Below are 20086 nucleotides of genomic sequence, written 5' to 3' on the forward strand. Positions count from 1 at the left end.
ACTGAAATATCATTTTGTTTGTAGAACCTGAAGTTACCAAAGAGAAAGCTAAACCAGAACCTGCAAAGAAAGGTACATTAGGATGCAGTATATGCAATGTTTGTTTTAAATATTTGCAAAATTTACTACCAGGCAAGACTAATGTGTGTCATATTCCAAGCTTTTTCATGTTTCATAAATTCCATGTTTAACAGAACCTGAGATAACCAAAGAAAAACCGAGGGCACCAAAGAAAGGTATATAACATTATTTGTGAGAACAATAATACAAGCTAATATTTTCTCCAATCAGGTTTTAAGACAGTGATAGTGTTTTGCTTGCTTTGTTTTCATCACATAATGTAAGAGGCTGAAGTCATCAAGCAGATATCACATATTCTACAAACATATTAAAAAAATTATGTTAAAGAAAATAATTTACAGTATCAAAATATTTACTCATCATTGACATTACAGATGCTAAAGTCATCAAGGAGGAAGCTAAACCAGCTCCTGCAAAGAAAGGTTTTGTTGTTAAGCAAAAGTAGGAGTCAAATGAACATTTCCCTTAAACAAATTAAAGAACATATTTGCTAAAAAGCCATTTTGTTTCCTCTTTTTATCATTACAGAGGCTGAAGTCATCAAAGATGTTAAACCAGCCCCTAAGAAGAGAGGTTTGAGTTACCGTTATTGTAGCTTGATGTGGACTTTCATTGTGTTAAATATCAATTAAAAAATTAGCCAAGGACATTAAAACCTTTTGGAATCTCTAAATATTTTCACATCATTGCCATTTCAAAGGCTGAAGGAGAAAGTGAAACCGGCTCCTGTAAAGAAAGGTATGAATATCAACGAAATCATCCTGAATATGCTGTTGTTTTCCACTGTATAATGATCATTTATTGCATTAAAACGGTTTTATAGAGCCTGAAGTTGCTAAAGAAAAGGCACCTGTACTGAAACCCAAAAAAGGTTAGTTCTTGAACCTTTAAAAACATTTACTGAATATTTTACATATTTCATCAGCAGTCAATTTGATTATTCTTTAGAGAGAATTTTCTTTATTCAGAAGCTCTTGAAGTTGCTTGACATTATTGAAAGTGAATTATCCATCTATTTTATAGAGCCTGAATTTATCAAAGAGAAACCAGCACCTCCAAAGAAAGGTAATAAGATATAGTATATGCTTTATCAACATTTACAACAATGAATACTAGATTAGACTGAATCTCATATTTTCACATTACAAGTTTTCCTTAAAAAACTTGTCCTTATTTACCTTGTACTCTCTTACAGTTGAGGTTACAAAGGAGTTTTATTTATTTTGTGACACTGTATCACTGATCAAATAACACATTTGCAAATGTAAAAAGTCAGTTATGACTGTTCTTTACTGCTGTGTTTTCCAGCACCTGAAATAACCAAAGAAAAACCAAAGCCAGCACCAAAGAAAGGTATCTGAGTTCATCTGTAAGAATAATGTCAAAACCTGTAGTCTGGCCAGTTTTAAGACAATGCTAATGCTTTCAATTCTTTTATAAACTTCATTTTAGAGGCTGAAGTCATCAAAGAGAAAGTCAAATCAGCCCCTGAGAAGAAAGGTTTGAGTTGCTTTAACAATTAAATCATAATTACCATCCCCATTCAAAAATGATTATGCTAAAATTGACTTTTTCTATATATTTTCATAATTTTAGAGGCTGAAGTCAAGGAGAAATCTAAACCAGCCCCCGAGAAGAAAGGCAAGTGTTACCATTATTTAAACTTTTTACATTTTATCGATTTCATTTATGCTTCATTCAGATTGACATTTTACCCAAGCTAACAGCATTCACCTATTTACAATCTCTAAATGTTATTTTATAGTGGCTGCAGTCATTAAGGAGAAAGTAACTCCTGTAAAGAAAGGTATGAATGTGAATAAGATAATCCTATACTTTAGATTTCAACTGTATGATGATCATTCATCGCATGACATGTTATTGTCTCATAGAGCCTGAAGTTGCAAAAGAAAAGGCACCTGAACCAAAACCAGAATCCACCAAGAAAGGTGTTAATATTCTATATTTACTGTTTATATTTTAATGTGCAATTTTGAAAACATGCCTCGTACACATATTTTCATATAAGCCGTTTGTAGAAAGAATATTAATTTTCCTTGTGATGTCTTTTCAGTTGAGGTTCCAAAAGAAAAAGAAAAACCAGTCCCTGAAAAGAAAGGTACGTACCTAGTTTACCTGTCAATTCAAAATCACTTTTAATAATTATGTAATGCAGTACCTTGTTGATTTATCTGTACATCTGCAAACTCTAAAGTTAAACACTCATGTTTTGCAGCAGCACCTGAAATAACCAAAGAAAAACCCAAGCCTGTACCAAAGAAGGGTAAATTGCTTTTACATTTATTAGTGGGAATAATGCCTATATATATATATAACAGCTTTTCCACTGGCCTTTTGTAAATAAAGCTAATCATTCGCATTTTTCTTATATATTTTTTTTTTTTAGAGGCTGAAGTCATCAAAGAGAAAGTTAAACCAGCTCCTGAGAAGAAAGGTTTGATTTACTGTATTAAGAATTAAATTACCATTTTCTCTAACAACATTTATGGTTAAACTTTATGATAATTTTAGAGCCTGAAGTCATTAAGGAAAAGGTTAAACCAGCCCCTGAGAAAAAAGGTGAGTTCATGTTGATATTTTATCTCGGTAGTTTTAAAGATAATATTAAAAACAAAAACTTCAACAATCACCACATTGCTATTTCAGAGGCTGAAGTCAAGGAGAAAGCAAAACCAGCTCCTGTAAAGAAAGGTATGGATGTGAATGAAATGCTTTTGTTTGATGATTATTCATCATATTAAAATTATTTTTTCATGGAACATGAAGTTTTATGTCAGTTGTTTTAATTTATGTTTTGTATTTTCACAATTTCAGAAACTGAAGTTATCAAAGATAAAGCCAAACCAGCCCCTGAGAAGAAAGGTTTAATTTACTGTTGAGAAACATTTTACACAAGATCTGACTATTAAAAAAAACTCTAAATATTGTATATCATTCAGGCTGAAGTCATCAAGGAGAAAGTTAGACCAGCTTCTGTAAAGAAAGGTATGGATGTCAATGAAATGCTTGTGTGATTATCCATCACATGAATCAGTGCTGTATCATAAAGATCATCTTTTTTTCCTTAAAAAACATCCTGCAAGTATTTTAGTATATGTATACATTTTACCAGCCAGGCAGTGTATTTATACAAAATGTTATGCCATTTATTCTTTCATGTCATTGTTTTATTCTCTATTTTTATTTCAACATATTAAACATTTCCAGATTTTGCCAACCTAGTTTAGAATAATATAAATTTTTTCCTAAATGTTTTTATATCTTAACAATTACAGAAGCGGAAGTAATCAAAGAAAAAGCTAAAGCAGCCCTTGAGAAAAAAGGTTTGATTTTTTTGTGTTGAGAATCAATTGAACACATTTCACAAGAAAATTATAAAGATAATAAATCTTTTAAATCTTCAAAATATTTGACATCATTGCCATTTTAGAGGCTAAAGTCATCAAGGAGAAAGCTAAACCAGCCCCTGAGAAGAAAGGTATGGATATCAATGAAGATTTTAATATAACACGGATCTTTTGATTTCTCATAATATTTTTTCATCAAAGAAAAAGAAAGGTGTTTCTGCTTTAAGTATGTGTTTGTATGCTTCTACTGTGTGTTACATAAACACACAGTATTTATTTATAAGACATTACAAAGTGTTTTTTTTTCATATGTTCATAAACCTGAGAAAATTAAAGTCAACAGCTTTAGTTTTTTAACGCAAAATAGATTCGAATTTTTTTTTTATATTTTAGTGGCTGACATCATCAAAGAGAAAGCTAAACCAGCCCCTGAGAAGAAAGGTTTCATTTACTATGTTCATATTTAAAACATTTCCATTTCCTCAAAGCAAAATTTAAGATTAAGTCAATGGATGTGTTTGGCATCCTCTAAATATTTTTGCATTATCATAATTTCAGAGGCTGGAGTCATTAAGGAGAAAGCTAAACCAGCCCCTGAGAAGAAAGGTAAGAGTTATTATCTTAGCCTCAGGAGGGATTTCACTGGTAAAGATAAAGCTAATAAATACATTTATTAATGCAAAAAAGATTTACTATCTCTAAATATGTTTAAATCATTGCCATTTCAGAGGCTGACGTCATCAAGGAGAAAGTTATTAATTAAATTAATAACTTTTAATTAATTAAAATTAGCATGAATTTAAATGAAATCCTCCTGCTTATGCTGACACTTTCTGCTGTATGATGAATCACATGAATGAAATCAGATCAATTTTAAACACTTTATAGAGCCTGAAGTTGCAATAGAAAAGGCCCCCGAACCAAAACCCCAAAATGCTTCGATGTCTCCCCACAATCCTTTTTTTCAGACATTGGTCAATCAAATTATATAAAAAATTAAATAAATTGATTTATTGTGCTTGTTAACATTAGATTACATATGTGCATTTAACTGCATTATTTGACATGATTGAAATTGCTCTGTTTTATTTTGTAGAGCCTGAAGTTACCAAAGAGAAAGCTAAACCAGCCCCTGAGAAGAAAGGTTTGATTTATTGTGGTTTTTATTGTTGTTATTAGAATGCAGTTCTTTCTCTAAACATATTTGCAATATCATTAGAGGCTAAAGTCATCAAGGAGAAAATTAAACCAGCTTCTGTAAAGAAAGGTATGGTTATGAAATCATCCTATATGTATACTGTTGTTTTCACTGTATGATGATTATAATGTTTTATAGAGCCTGTAGTTTCTAAAGTAAAGGCACCTGAACCCACAATGAAAGGTATTCATATACTTTATATGCTATATTACACGTTTACATTTCAAGCATTTTTAGAAACAAATCCTTATTTTCCTTGTTGCCCCTTTTAGTCGCAAAGAAAAGGCAAAACCATGTTCGCATCTTAAATGACCTGTTGATTTGTGAATGCATTACAAGTACTGTCAATTGACTGACTCTAGCCACTTGGCTTTTATAAATATTGTAAAGAACATTATGATAATTTATGCCATAATAAGTCTTGACTCAAGTTCTGCTTTTTTTTTAAAACATAAAACTCTTGTGTGTTTGGCAGAGCCTGAGATAATTAAAGAAAAACCCAAGCCAGCACCAAAGAAAGGTATGCGTACGTAAAGTTATTAGTGTATACACTATTCCTCAACAAAATGTAATATTATGTTAAAATGTTTTTATAACTATTTTGCAACATTTTAGAGGCTGAAATCATGAAAGAAAAAGCTAAACCAGCCCCTGAAAAGAAAGGTAGGGATATCAACATCATTTTCTTGCATTGCTGATTTTGACATTATAATGATCATTTATCACATGCACAAATTAAAACTGTCTTAAAGAGCCTGAAGCTGCTAAAGAAAAGGCACCTGAACCGAAACACAAAATAGGTGAGTTGTTTTCCTCTCAGGTATTTTTGCATTTTACACTTTTACCAAAAATATGGTCAATCTATTTATAGCAAAAAAAGCTTTACTGTTTAATATTATGAAACTGAAATATTATTCTGTTTTGTAGAGGCTGAAGTCATCAAAGAGAAAGCTAAACCTGTCCCTAAGAAAAAAGGTTTGATTTTACTGTCAACTATCAGTTTCACTTTTTTATAAGCAAAATGTGATACACGATATATAAACATTTGTATATTATCATCATTGCAGAGGCTGAAATCATTGAGGAAAAAGTTAAACCATCTCCTATAAAGAAAGGTATGGATTGAGTTAAATAATCTGCACATATTGTTGCTTTCATAATGTATGCTGATCATTTATCACAACAAACCATTTGGTTTTACAGAGCCAGAGGTTCCTAAAGAAAAGGCACCAGAACCTGCAAAGCGAGGTATTATACGTGTGTTTTTCTGGTAACTTGTGCGATTTTGAATCCCTGAATGGTATAATTATGTTTCAGTTTTTAAGGTTTTGCTTTTAAACATTCTTATTTATCTTCTAATCAATTCTTTATTGAAGTTCCAAAGGAAAAGGCAAAACTAGTCCCTAAAGAAAAAGGTACATATTTAGTATATGCCCTAATATTGCTGACTTATCAACACATCAGCAGATGCTGGCAAAAATAGTCAATTATGATTTCTGTGCTTGCTTTGCTAATATTACAGAAATGTGAATTGCTGGATATTTGACAACTTATGTGTTAACATCATAACACCACAGCTGCTATTTTAAAGATAAGATCTGAAGTTAAGTCCTCATGTTTTGCAGCACCCACGATAACTAAAGAAAAACCAAAACCAGCACCAAAGAAAGGTACTGCAATTTAAATAAATAAAATAATAATGGCCAAAAAAGTTCCCAGTTTTAAATGCTAATGCTTTTATATCATCATCGTGTTAGAGGCTGAAGTCAAGGAGAAAGCTAAACCAGCTGCTGAGAAGAAAGGTATGAGTTAACTTTTTTTTTTTTTTACATGGTATGAATTTATCCTGTGTTAAGGATGAATTTAAGACAAGATTTTAGTCTCTAAATATTATCATTGCCATTTCAGAGGCTGAAGTCATCAAGGAGAAAGTCAAACCAGCTCCTGTAAAGAAAGGTATGTGTGTTTGTGAAATCAGCTTGTGTTGCTGTTACACAACTGTATAGTGATAATTATCACATGAAAAAATACTGTTTTATAGAGCCTGAAGTTCCTAAAGAAATGGCACCTGAACCAAAACCCAAAGAAGTGATAGGCCGATAATTTGTGCTTTCATTGTAAAATTTTTGCCCTGTTTAGAGGAGTACATTAATTTATAACTCTATTATATGTATTTTGTCTTCTCTGAATATGTTTATACTTTCACAATTTCAGAAGTCATCAAAGAGAAAATGAAACCAGCCCCTGAGAAGAAAGGTTTGATTTATTTTAAAATGTAATGAAATATTTTATTGAGAAAATATAAGATCATGCTAAAAAGCCTTTTTTATTTAATATTATCAACACTTTAGAGGCTGAAGTCATCAAAGAGAAACCTAAACCATCTCCTGAGAAGAAAGGTAAGAGTAACGGTTATTGTGGCTGGATATGTGCTCAATTTAACGATGAATCTCTAACTTAAGTTTTCTCATTCTCTAAATATTTTCATAATTTTAGAGGCTGAAGTCATCAAGGAGAAAGTTAAACCGGCTCCTGTAAAGAAAGGTATGGGTGGCAATGAAATCATCCTGAATATGCTCTTGTTTTCCGGTGTATGTTGATTGTTGTATGATGATGGTTATTATATTCATGAACGTTTATAGAGCCTGAAGTTGCTAAAGAAAAGGCACCTGAACCAGCACCAAGAATAGGTGAGATTTCCACATACAAAAATGAGAAAAATATTTTATATTCAAAAGCTAAAGATGTTAAGAATGCATTAAACTTCATTGTTAGGCATTCTTGAAACTTGAATATCTATCTGATATTTTAAACCATTTTAAATGTTTTGCAGCACCTGAGATAACCAAAGAAAAAACAAAACCAGCACCAAAGAAAGGTACTGCAATTTATTTGCGAAAAACAATGCCAAAACTATTTTTTAAACTTTCTATCTTTTCTGGTTTTTAGATAATGCTAATGCTTTAAATATTTTATATTATCACCATTTTAGAGGCTGAAGTCATCAAAGAGAAAGCTAAACCTGCTCCTGAGAAGAAAGGTTTGATTTACTTTATAATGTAATAAAAAAATTCCCAAAGAAAATTTAGGATCATGCTAAAAAATATGAATATTATCAACAATTTAGAAGCTGAAATCATCAAGGAGAAACTAAACCAGCTCCTGAGAAGAAAGGTAAGAGTTACTTACTGCAGCTTGATATTTGCTGTCAAGTTAAAGATCAGGCTCATATTTACTTAAATCAAGTTTTTCTTATTCAACTATTTTTATTTCAGGAGCTGAAGTCATCAAAAAGAAAGTTAAACTGGCTCCTGTAAAGAAAGGTATGGATGACAGTGAAATCATCCTGCATATGCGGGTTTTTTTTGTGGCTGTATAATGATTGTTCATTACATGAATTAAAATGGTTTTATAGAGCCTGAAGTTGCTAAAGAAAAGGCCCCTCAACCGGGGCGATTTTCCCATAGCAAAAATGAGTGAAAATACTTTAACTCAGCATTTCAAAGGCTAAATATATTAAGAATGTATTAGAGTTCTTTGTTAGGCATTTGAAACTGAAATATCAGCCTGATTTTCTAAAATGGTTTGAAGTTAAACCCCCACATTTTGCAGCACCTGAAATAATCAAAGAAAAGCCAAAGCCAGCACCAAAGAAAGGTACTGTTATTTAATTTTGAAAGACAATGTCAAAACATATTTCTATTTTGGCCAGTTTTAAGAGAATGGTAATGATGTGTGTATTTGATATTATCATGATTTTAGAGGCTGAAGTCATCAAAGAGAAAGCTAAACCAACTCCTGAAAAGAAAGGTATTGATGTGAACAAAATCATCCTGTAATGATGTTGCACACCACTGTGTGATCATTCATCACTTGAAACTGCTTTTTTTATAGAGCATGAAGTTCATAAAGAAAAGGCACCTGAACCAATGCCAGAACCTACAAAGAAAGGTATTAATATATGTAGCGTAATCAATGTTTATCTTTTAACATTTGCACATTTGAATAGGTATCTGAATACAGTACGCATTTCAGGATTTTCTCAGAAAGAAATCCTTTTTAATGTTTCGCTCCTTTTCAGTTGAAGTTCCAAAGGAAAAGGCAAAACCAGTTCTTGAAGAAAAGGGTACTTACATTGACATTTTAATTCAAAATTCACGTAACACAAAATTGTCCATTTATTTGCTATTTGTCATTTGCTATTGTAAAGTTCTACTGCCGTGTTTTACAGAACCCAAAATTACTAAAGAAAAGCCAAAGCCAGCACCAAAGAAAGGTACGTTTTTTTTATATTAATGCCATTTAACATCTGATAGAATGATTTTTAAGGTATATTAAACAATTTAATAATGTTAAATTAACAATTTTCGCGTTTTAAATTTTATACATTTTTTTTCATCGTCACTAATTCAGAAGCTGTAGTCATCAAAGAAGAAGCTAAACCAGCCCCCGTGAAGGAAGGTATGAGTTTATTTTCTTCTATTTTTAGTGTGATATCTTGTGTAACAAATTAGGTTTCAGCCCCTTAAAATAATCAGGTTATTTTAGTTGAGTTATCAATTTTAGCCAAGCCATAAGGCTTTTCCCCCAATGTTTTTTATTACTATTGCTGTTTTAGAGGCTGAAATTGTCAAAGAGAAAGCTAAACCAGCCCCTGTAAAGAAAGGTTTGATTTACTCCGTTAGCAATCACATTAACACTATTCCCAAGCAGAATATTAAATCATGCTGTATTAAGTTTTTTATTTGCTCTAAATGTTATTTTATAAACATTTTAGAGGCTGAAACCATCAAGGAGAAAGCTAAACCAGCTCCTGAGAAGAAAGGTAAGAGTTACCAATATTTTACCTCCAATTTAAAGAAAATCATATTTAAACAATATTTTCACATCATTTCCTTTTCAGTGGCTGAAGTCACCAAGGAGGAAGTTAAGCGAGCTCCTGTGAAGAAAGGTGTGAATGTCAATGAAATCATCCTCTGTGTAGTGTTGCTTTCTGTTATATGATTATTGTATAATATTATTATCACATAAAATATTGTTTTATAGAGCCTGAAGTCGCTAAAGAAAAGTTATTAGAACCAGCTCCAAATAAAGGTGAGATTTCCCCACAAGTCTGTTAGAAAATGTACTAATAATACAGTTTTTTTTGATGGTGCTAATGAATAATTAAAGCTTACGTTTGCATGATTGAATCTCATGTAACATCTGCGCATTTGATAAGAGTCTGAATGGCCTCAGATCATTTACACAAATGATTTTTACACTTCTGTATACACAGATGATGTTGGTCTTGGTCTTATTGGTTTGGACTTGGAGCTCTTGAGCTCTATCAACCAAAAACTGTCTCTTCTGGATTTACTGAGGAAGGACATTGGTGAAATGAAGAGTGATCTGGAGTCCACTCAAAATCAAATTACGCTTTTACGAATGGACAACAGAACAATCAAAGGTATTTTGTCCATGTTAGAAATGTGGTGGATTTTGACATCATCAGCAGGCCGGAAAAATAAAAAAAACTAAATTTGCATAAATTATTTGTAGAAATAATTGTTTTGCTTACGTTAAACCACATGCTGCTTGTGTCTTAGAACCGAAGACTGTCGGTGTAAAGGTAAAACTAGCAGTCTCCAAGGAAAAGGTCAAAACACCAAAAAAAGGTATTGAGAAAAACTCAATTACTCAAGCTGGTCATGAATTATAGACATAATGAGCTACAACTAAACAGGAGAAAAAAAGGTACAAAATCTGTCACTGGGGCGGTACCTTTTCAAAAGGCACACCTTTGTACCTAAACAGTCCATATTGGTACCTTAAAGGTACATATTAGTACCTAAAAGTTACAAAAGTGTACCTTTTGAAAAGGTACCGCCCCTGTGACAGCTTTTGTACCTTTTTTTCTGAGAGTGGACTGTACAATTGGGATTCCCACTGTAGTGTTCACATGCGAGTAAGTGAAAGATTTTTCTTTTCTAGACCATGATGCTCTGGTGAACGTTACTAAGACGACAGCACATATTAAAGCAGGTAATTCTCATATATAACCTATTATTTTCAGGATTTGTTTTTCTCTTTTGGAAGTTGCCGGAGACAATTTATTAATGAAATTGAAGCTTCATTAGAGCAGTATTAGAATATTCTACGATGCACTTTCAGTCAGATTGTCTCTTTTGCTTATGTATAATTTATTTTTATGTCTTACCCATATTGTCTTTTATTAGTTCTCTAGTCTGCATATATACAGTACAATATGAATGTAAATTAGATCCAGTTTTCATTGTCTTATTATGAAATTGAAACTTGCATGCAGCTTAACCAGTCTTCTTCACAACACAGAATGTGATGCACTGAAAAACATCAGTAAACCAGCACCTGCAAAGAAAGGTATGTCGGAAAGCTATGTAACAGCAGCTATATTATACAAATATGCAAATGTTAATTGACAGAATTTATTTAAGCGATTTTATGAATTCTGTGATTTTTAAAGACCATAAAAACCTAAATCAGAAAATTATTTTAATGAAAATATTAGTTTTGTTTCTTTGTAAATCACTTTGAACTGTTATTTAGATTAAAGGTTATCACAACAAATGATTTATATCCATTATGTCCAAGAAATTATTCACTTTTCTATTCTAGATAAAGAGGCTCCAAAAGCTAAGATCAGACCAGAGCCCAAAAAGAAAGGTAAAATATATATCTACTGTTAAGAATTGAAATCACCCACCACAATGACTTTCTTCTAGTTTTCTAAGGGAGTGCTATGTAAAAAGAGAAGGTGTTCTTATTGTTGTGTCAGTGACTAAAAATCTCTCTCCTGATGCTAGAAATCACCCATGAGGATGCCAAACAAGTAAAGGAACCTTTACAGAAAGGTACAATGGCTGATTGTGTTATGGCTAATTTACCAACACAGACTTTACTTACACAGACTTTTAATATAATTTTAATATCATCACACCACATGTCTAAGAAAATCAGAGCAATCCAGCACATAACAAACAGGAATCTATTTGCCAGCCCTTCACAGTAAAAACAAATGCATGAGCGTGATTCAGAAAGATCATTTTAATACAGTTATATTCGTTTTTTGTTTTAGAACCTGAGCAGGTCAAACAAAAAGGTATGTTTTTCGTTTTTTATTTTATTTTAAATTTAGCAGTTATAAAGTGGTATGACAAACTATTTAGGTATAAGTGCAGCCCGTGTATTCTGATTGTGGGGAACATATACTAAATGTGTAACATGTAAAACAGCATTTACCTGATGTTTTGTGAATGTTCTGTAATCAGCAGTCGAGCCAACTGAGAAGGAAGCTGTTGTGGGCAAGGAAGTAAAAGGTAAGATATTTACGCGTGTGTATTCATATATTTGAAATGCTAAAATAAAACACACAACAAAATTGCTAAACGTTTTTAGTTTTTGTTAATGTGTATTTCAGTTTTAGATATTTTAGTATTTTAACTTAAACTAAATGAAAATTAGAGATGTTTACAACTTACAGAAATAAATTTAGTTTGTTTTCTTGTTTTATTTGATTCCACTTTAAGTTTCTTTTATTTCTAGTAAAATGTTTTTAATGGTTTTAGTTGTCATTTTAGTTTATTTTATCCTCTTAAGACCCGGCAAAACATTTTAGGAAAAAATTTGTACTTTTTCATGTCATTACATTGTTTAGAGCATTAAAAAAAAATGTAAAAATTATATTTCATTCATAAGTTATGCTACGACCTTGGTAGAGGACATCGGGACTCAATTCTTTACAAAAAATAAAAAGACATAAATGAACATTTGATTTTATTTTTAAATCACCAATACATTTTTAGTTTTCAGGATTTTTTTTTACCAAACTTTGTATAAAGATAATTCTCAACTATGTTATAACAGAATGATTTGATATACCATTTTTCTTCATGCAAAATGTGTGTAAAATGGCCATAGCAGGTTTTTTCATTATATGTAATGTATCTATAAACTAAATCTAATTGGCATATTAATGTGTTTTTGGGGCAACATGTAATGAAAAAGAAGTGTAATAATGGGAGTCATAATTGACTAAATTTTCATAATAATATGTAATATTTATAAGAATATTGAAATATATTTTCTTTCCCTATTCATTTGTTGTGTCTCCCAAAATGCGTAATAAACATCGGTGTCCTCATATGAGGACATGTATGAAATCAACGTCCTGTTTCGTACCAGAAAGTCATATTTTGATTTGAAACCCCATAACATTTTCCTGAGATGTTGATTTATGACAAACAGTTTAAAAATGTGTCCGATTTAAATGACAATTACAAAATATTATCATATTTCCATAAGAGTGTCACTAAATTAATATCAGACATATTTGAAGACCAAGGAGAGGGAGTGGTCATAGTGAAACATCCAAACATTTAGTATCTCTGAAAAGCCCTGAATGTGCTCTGTACAGGACATCCAGACTTAAATGTAAAGCATGTAAAGTATCAGAGATATTCACTAAAATATAATGTCCTCATATGAGGATGCAGGGTCTCAGGAGGTTAAGATTGGATTAGACAGACTGGCCTACTGAACTTTCATCCCTCGCACAGTTTAAAAATTAGTCAGATTTAAATGATAATTACAAAATATTATCATATTTCCATAAGAGTGTCACTAAATTAATATCAGACATTTTTGAAGACCAAGGAGAGGGAGTGGTCATAGTGAAACATCCAAACATTTAGTATCTCTGAAAAGCCCTGAATGTGCTCTGTACAGGACATCCAGACTTAAATGTAAAGCATGTAAAGTATCAGAGATATTCACTAAAATATAATGTCCTCATATGAGGATGCAGGGTCTCGGGAGGATAATAACCATGGTGTACTGTAAAATAATTTGATTGAGATTAGATTAAAGAAATATGTATTTCCCTTCTGTAGGAGAAGAACCTGATGTCTCCAAAGATATTCCAGAGATAGAGGAGGGTGAGTTTTTGTCACTATGTCCAGTGTAGACTTCAGATCATGATGAACCTTTATCTGACTTATGATCGTTCCATTTATTATGCACATGCACATATTCTTTAAAAGCAATCTTGTAGTAATGTGTAACAATAGAAACTCTTGACAATAGAAACGTTTCAAAGTCAGAGACAAAGGTCAAATGACAAGCCTGTTTGCTGTACTTTTTCTTTGAATGTGCTGTGCGGCCATTCATTTTCCCCTAACATAATCCTAAAACAATCTCTAATGTCTTTTCCCCTACAGAGGACGTTCCCTACTTCCAGTGTTTCTTTGTGGATGAGGATGATACTCAGTATCCGTTCTTCCCCTTTTCACCACCGCTGTGGTGAGTCCAGCCATACCTCGTATTCTGATGTTAAACAACATGGCAAAGGCAGTGAAGACGGACCTCTGAACGCTGAGGAATCTGCTGCTCTGATGCAGTGGAGAGGTGCACAGTAGGTCCTACAGCATTACACCAGCAACGACCAAGAAATGTGAAAGAGATTTAAGTTACTTCCTGGAAAACTTCCTTCTCAAATTCTTTGTCATTTTGAAGGACAGAGTTTGCAAATATTGCACTATTTATTATCTTAAGGCTATCCATCTTTTTATTAATACCATGGATTTGCCTTTTGTTTCAGAATGATTACTATCTATTTATGATTAATATATATCCAAGAAAGAATGTGAGTATCGTTTGTCCAGACAACACTGACAGGAAGTTATGAAAGAACTAACTTCCTTTCTGAACATGCAGTGCGTTTCAGGATCGTAATATTATACGGTCTTTTATATATACATGGGACATGACCTCATTTTGATGGGGTGCTAATTCAAAGCATTCCACTGTGTTTTCTGTCAGAATGGGGTTTGAAAGTTGTTCACTGTTTACACAACTGGAAGGGAGGATATAATCGAGCAAGAAATATGTAAACTATTTCATATATCCTTTCTTAGTAATACCGTTTACTAAACCGTTTACAGAAGTAACAACTGCACTGAGAAATAAGGGCTTTGGACAGTAAGCTCAGTTCCTCTGAATGTATACATCATTTTAATAATTTTTTATTTTTATTTTATTTATATATTTTTTATTTTATTTCTCTCTCTCTTTTAGCTTTCCATACATTTTATTTAATACAACTTGCCAAACTTTTTTATAAATCTATACTTCACAGAGGAAACATATGTTTTGTTCAGTGCTCTTTATAAATGAACACACTGGATTTTGCATAACAAAATGAAGCTAAACTGTTGTGCTAAATCCAGGAAAAAGCATTAAACATCAAGTCAACTGCGTTGTTCTAATATATTACATTGCAACCACTACTGTTTTTACATTTCTCTGCATAACCTTAATAGTTTATGTAAGGTAATGTCTGTAACGATGTGGATGTGTTTTTTGCAATATTACATGGATAGGCCTATACCTCATATAGAAGAGCCAATTAAATGGCATTCTGAATTATGTTACAAAAAATGTCTATTGCACGTTATACTCGTACAGAAGATTTTTTTTTCAGTATGGGATAAAATTATGTGCCAGATTAAATGTATTGCATGCAACCACAGTGTTTTTCAGCACTGCCTCTGGTGGCTCCCTGGCTCATTACTTCATTACTTGATTTAATGATATTGAGTGTTTAATGGTGTGTACTAGTGAGACACACGATTAAACTAGTGTGCCGGTGGGCCGCCCTGGAGACATTTATTTTACTGCCACTGTCTTTTCTGTAGGAGTTCAGCATGTGGCTCCATAGAGAATAAACTCATGTCTGTAGAAAGAGCTTTTTTTTCTCTGATGTACAGTAACGTGTACAGCGATCATACGTTTTGTCTGGGTTTTGACTTTTAGTTCTTGCTGAAGGTAATGACTGTAAAGTAGTTTGTCCAGCATGCAAGCATTGTGCTTAATTGACAAATTGTGAAGAAGCAGGTGGGATCTACAGAGAACAGTCAAAGCAATACAAATGCATGTACATATAATGTCTGAGGACTGTAGAGAGCAAAAGCCAAAACCCGGACATTTTAGGCAATGTAGAAACCCCGATCAGGATATGTCTGGGAATAAGAGAATGTATAGTCACCTGCACAAATGCATATTATAGCAATGCTCATTTGTAACAGATATAGGTCTTTTTTGGACAAAAAAAAAAAAAAAGTTACTTTAACCACGGTAGATTATGAGCTTGTTGGTGTGTTCTCATGCAAAATGTGAAGCAATGAATAACAGCATTTTTCAATAGTTCATATAGTTATTTAAAATTTGTGTATTGTTATTTTAAATCTAATTTACAGTTCATATTTGAAAAATGTTCCTCAAAGATAATAGTTTTGCATGATGTTTGCAAGAATTTTGTTTAAAAATTTATCTAAACCAGACCTTATTTAATTTGTGTTTTTGTAATTGGAATTATATAGATTCACTAAAAACGTATAATGTAATATTATATTCATTTTTTTTCTTTTGCATGGTTTTGCAGTTAGATATTGAAAAACATTCCCTGTACAATGTATAGCCATAAAGGGAAATCATATTTATAAAGCTCTCAACAGAATCAACAATATGGTCTCCAGTCAAAAAAAGGCCTGTATGCAACTGTAAATGCTATTGGAACTGTAATACAGACTTGAATTCTGCTTTATGTTTTAGAAGAATGTTTGCAAGAATCACAATTGTTTGAGAGCTCTTTTATTACTTATTATTGTTTTTTTTTTCAGTATTTTTCTATTTTCTTTTTTGGTCAGGTCTTTTTTGAAGAAATACTTTTATTTCAATATTACCCAGGCCATTATGTCAACATCCACTGTCACCAGTAGGTGGCATTACTGCAATCTGCTCTCATGTAACCTTTGTGGTCCTTGTGTAATTTTTGTGAAAAAGCAAGTTAAAATACAAAGGTTTTGTTAGATAAATTACTCAAATAGCATTTCAAAGGTGTATTTATGTAAAACTATCTTTCACAATATTACCGGTAAGTTTTGTCAAAAACTACATTTAAATAAATGTAATGTAAAATTAAACAACTACATCTAAATACCTAATTAAAATAACATTCATTGAGATGAATAAAAAAAACTAAGGATTCAGAAATATGCCCATATCTACATTTTTGTAATCTATCACTGTCACAATACTGCAAAAAGCTGCCAATAGTGCCGGGTGTTAACTGCATTGGTATGCAGACCCTGCTTTGAGCTATTCAAGGTTTCTGCCAGACTGCTATTCAAGCATCCAAAAAAACTCTTAAACATCTCCAAGCCAACAGAAACTATTCCTAACTGAGCCTACTCTAAAATACCCTTATTGCATGTTAGATAGATATTATTTTAAACATATCTATATAAAAAGTGTACATATAAAATATATAGTAGTGTTTCTATATATAAAATTATGAATTGTTTTAAAATATTTTCGTATAGCATTGATTTTTGGCTGACATCAGGCATTAATACTGAAAGAAAAACAATACGACTAGTAATACTAAGCATTACTACTACTTTTCCTATGCAAGTTTGTGACATTAGACTACTATGCAATTTTGAATGGTGCGCATTGGATCAATACGGACAAGAAAATCAATATTGGGACATATACCACATATGGCTGTTGATTTTCATTCATGAAAGGATGTCTGAGCTCAGTTTACACATAGACATCTCTCCATAACTTAGAGAGATGTCAGTTTACACATAGACATCCATAACATAAGTAGCCATTATCCAACAAGACTGGCCTAAAATTAAAAGCAGTCCCAGAATGAACCTTGGTCTGGTCCTGGAACAGTGCCTGATTACATTCTGTGCATTGTCAACTGAAATATTTTCTCTTCTGTGTTAACAGTTCCCATGGCAGGCAAGGAGGAGTGTCAGGGTTTCCCAGAGCCTCTTTGCCTCTTTTCTTTTCATTGGGGAACAACGGGGAGAGTTTCTTTCATGACACTTGGCAAGAGCATAATCTGGCAGTGATGTCACTCCTAAACTTATAGGCTATTGGCCCATGGAAGAACGGACTACTCCCGGCCCACAAAGAAGAGAGGCAAAATCGGCTTAAAGCTGAACTGTGGTTGGCCTAAAGAAGAAAAAAAGGGAGAAGATGAAGGCAAGCATTCATGCTTCCTGACAAATGGCTACAGAGACTTGACATAGACTGAGGGGCTGAATAGACCCCCTATATCCTCTCGCTTTTTTCTCTCTCGCTCAGTCACTTTGTACACAAAATTAGTCTGCACGGTAGTCTTGGCACTTTTGGAAACACCTGTGGTGATCTAAAAGAAATGAGAGCTTTACTTAACTATAGGTTTTAGAATTCTGTTCCTGAATTAAGTAACTAACTAATGTCTTTTCACCTACACTGCCACACTAATAACCAAAATAAAAATGCAGAGGAATCACTGACTAAACTGAATACAGTGCTTTCGTGAGCAAATGCAAAGTTTCTTGGAGAACGCAATATTTTTGCAACATTTATGAAAGGCCTATATCAGCTTTATATATAAAGAAAGCAATATATACAGAACGCAATTCATTTTCATTAAGTTTTGCAAATAAATGCGCATCTCAGACTCGGCTAACAGAGAATGTTCACAGAACTTTGGCTAACGTTCTGGCAAGGTACTCTCAAAGAACAAACGTTCTTCCAGAAACATTAAGAGAATATTCGTTTATAGTTATCTGGTCTTTAATAATGATCTCAAAACTTTAGCGCATTAAGATTATTTATACATCGTTCATGGAACCTTTCAGTTGGATGATCTTCTGAAAGGTCAGAGAATATTCCAAATTAATATTCCCTCAATGTTCGCAAAACCAGGGAAAAAACGTTTTTAAAACATTTAAAAACTGGGCATTATGAATGTTCATATAACATTACGAAATAACATTTTCATAGCAGAAAATGTTCTTAGAACATGTTTTGTTAGCTGGGATAACACCGAGCATTGCGAGAAACAACACTAAGTGATTCCTTATGTTTGATCGCTTTGGATGAATGAATGATTCAATTATTCATTAATATAAATGCACTATATAATTTATTTTATTTTTATTTTTTAATGAATCAGCGTTTTTGAATTAATTGTTTGATGACTCACTCAGAAAGACAGTCACTTACCGCCACCTACTGGTAGGTGACTAACCTGCAAAAAGAGTCACTGAATCCACAACACAATATGATAGTTAGTATAGCAAAAATAAATAGGCTTATCAACCTTTAAATGAAAAGAAAACGCTTCCCATATCCTTCAATGCTGGCATAAAATGCTGCAAGTCCAATCAAACTCTAGGCTATATGACATTTTGGCGCAAATTGATACAGACTGAGACAGTAGCCTAGGCTATAGGTATTAAGAGTTTACGTGAACCTCGAAAACCAGGATCCAAACTATGCGAGATAATAGAAAATGCAACCCAGCTGCATCCAAAAAGGGTCACAGGTTTGATTTAGGTTACTTCTTACACTGGGTCCTGAAGCAAAAGCAAAAGCAAAACTGGTTCTCATCTCAGCAATGTTTAAAGCTGCTTGTCTCCGTGTTTGTCCTGGCAAAACTGTGCTGTGATGTGTGGTTAAACATCTGTTTCTTTAATCAGAGCAAGTTGCTCATGAGTCTCATGCTTTTAGGTCAGCCGTGAGTGCAGAGAACAATGCCTGATTACTTTCCACTCCAAGTACGAAGCTTTTTGTTATAGAAACAGTCCATTCACAATCTGCTGTTAGACTGAAGCCATCGTGACAGTCCTGGGTCACAGTAAACGGACACTATGCAACACTGAAACTTGCGAAATATTATTTTGAGCAATAGTAGGCGGATTCTTTGCAAGAGTCAAACCAGACTGTTACAGTTCATGATGTTAAGTGACATTTCATTTTCTGCAGTTTTGGCCTGTAAACTCCACAATTAAAGTGCCCCTATTATGGATTTTTTAAAATTACCTTTTATGCAGCGTGTAACACAGCTCTAAGTGAATGAAAACATCCTGCAAAGTTTTAAATCTGAAAGTGCACCGTGTATAAAGTTATTGTCTCTCAAAAGAAAGAGTCAACTCTGAATCATTGAAACAAGTTGTTTTTAAAAGGAATCCCAAGGTCAACATTTGAGGTCAACGTGAAACATTAGCATATTGCCCGCCCACTATTTTCGCGTTGGTTGAATGAAAATGCAAATTAATTCTTTGCCACTAGGTGCCGCTTTTAGAGCAGTAAAAATAGCGGTTTCCCCGGTAACGCTGTACACAAAGCACAAAAGCAGCACTGCGCTCACAAACGCTGCTTTGTCAGGCATTACAGCAAATACTATAGAATACCTTAAAAGGACTTTGATTACAGTCATGATGCGGACTAATCTCATTGAGTGAATTGTTTGGGAGTCCTTGAGCAAGTAAGGTAAAAATAAATGCATATTATAAGACAATGAAAGTGTTTTTTGACATTGCATGCATGTCAACCTGTTGTTGGGGACTCCCAA

General features: G+C 32.9%; 1 protein-coding gene across 1 annotated transcript; it reads left to right on the forward strand.

Annotated features, from left to right (window-relative positions):
• The first annotated feature begins 48 nt into the window (after positions 1-48).
• On the forward strand, positions 49-15907 carry LOC107751751 (neurofilament heavy polypeptide-like). The gene is made up of 58 exons (XM_016567517.1): positions 49-72; positions 195-236; positions 456-503; positions 610-654; positions 780-819; positions 905-952; positions 1105-1146; positions 1390-1434; positions 1534-1581; positions 1678-1722; positions 1847-1888; positions 1974-2030; positions 2156-2200; positions 2318-2365; positions 2489-2536; positions 2614-2661; positions 2749-2793; positions 3378-3425; positions 3533-3580; positions 3843-3890; positions 4008-4055; positions 4546-4593; positions 4669-4716; positions 4786-4830; positions 5123-5167; positions 5263-5310; positions 5400-5447; positions 5575-5622; positions 5715-5762; positions 5851-5895; positions 6024-6062; positions 6273-6317; positions 6405-6449; positions 6556-6603; positions 6862-6903; positions 6999-7046; positions 7144-7191; positions 7290-7337; positions 8260-8304; positions 8410-8457; positions 8542-8598; positions 8729-8773; positions 8879-8923; positions 9061-9108; positions 9266-9313; positions 9425-9472; positions 9551-9598; positions 9694-9741; positions 9926-10096; positions 10236-10304; positions 10621-10671; positions 10981-11028; positions 11284-11331; positions 11472-11519; positions 11744-11767; positions 11937-11984; positions 13557-13601; positions 13884-15907. Exons 3-58 carry the CDS (start codon positions 456-458, stop codon positions 13967-13969), a joined length of 2790 nt encoding a protein of 929 aa, XP_016423003.1. The 5' UTR covers positions 49-72; positions 195-236; the 3' UTR covers positions 13970-15907.
• The last annotated feature ends 4179 nt before the right edge of the window (positions 15908-20086 follow it).

Source organism: Sinocyclocheilus rhinocerous, unplaced genomic scaffold (assembly GCF_001515625.1).
Source record: "Sinocyclocheilus rhinocerous isolate Xijiao unplaced genomic scaffold, SAMN03320098_v1.1 scaffold993, whole genome shotgun sequence".
NCBI lineage: Eukaryota > Metazoa > Chordata > Actinopteri > Cypriniformes > Cyprinidae > Sinocyclocheilus > Sinocyclocheilus rhinocerous.

Coding starts and splice junctions, on each gene's coding strand:
- LOC107751751 (XM_016567517.1), top strand. CDS start 456: ATGCTAAAGTCATCAAGGAGGAAGCTAAACCAGCTCCTGCAAAGAAAG. Junction 1,147..1,389: donor ACCAGCACCTCCAAAGAAAG/GTAATAAGATAT, acceptor TGTGTTTTCCAG/CACCTGAAATAACCAAAGAA. Junction 5,623..5,714: donor ACCTGTCCCTAAGAAAAAAG/GTTTGATTTTAC, acceptor TCATCATTGCAG/AGGCTGAAATCATTGAGGAA.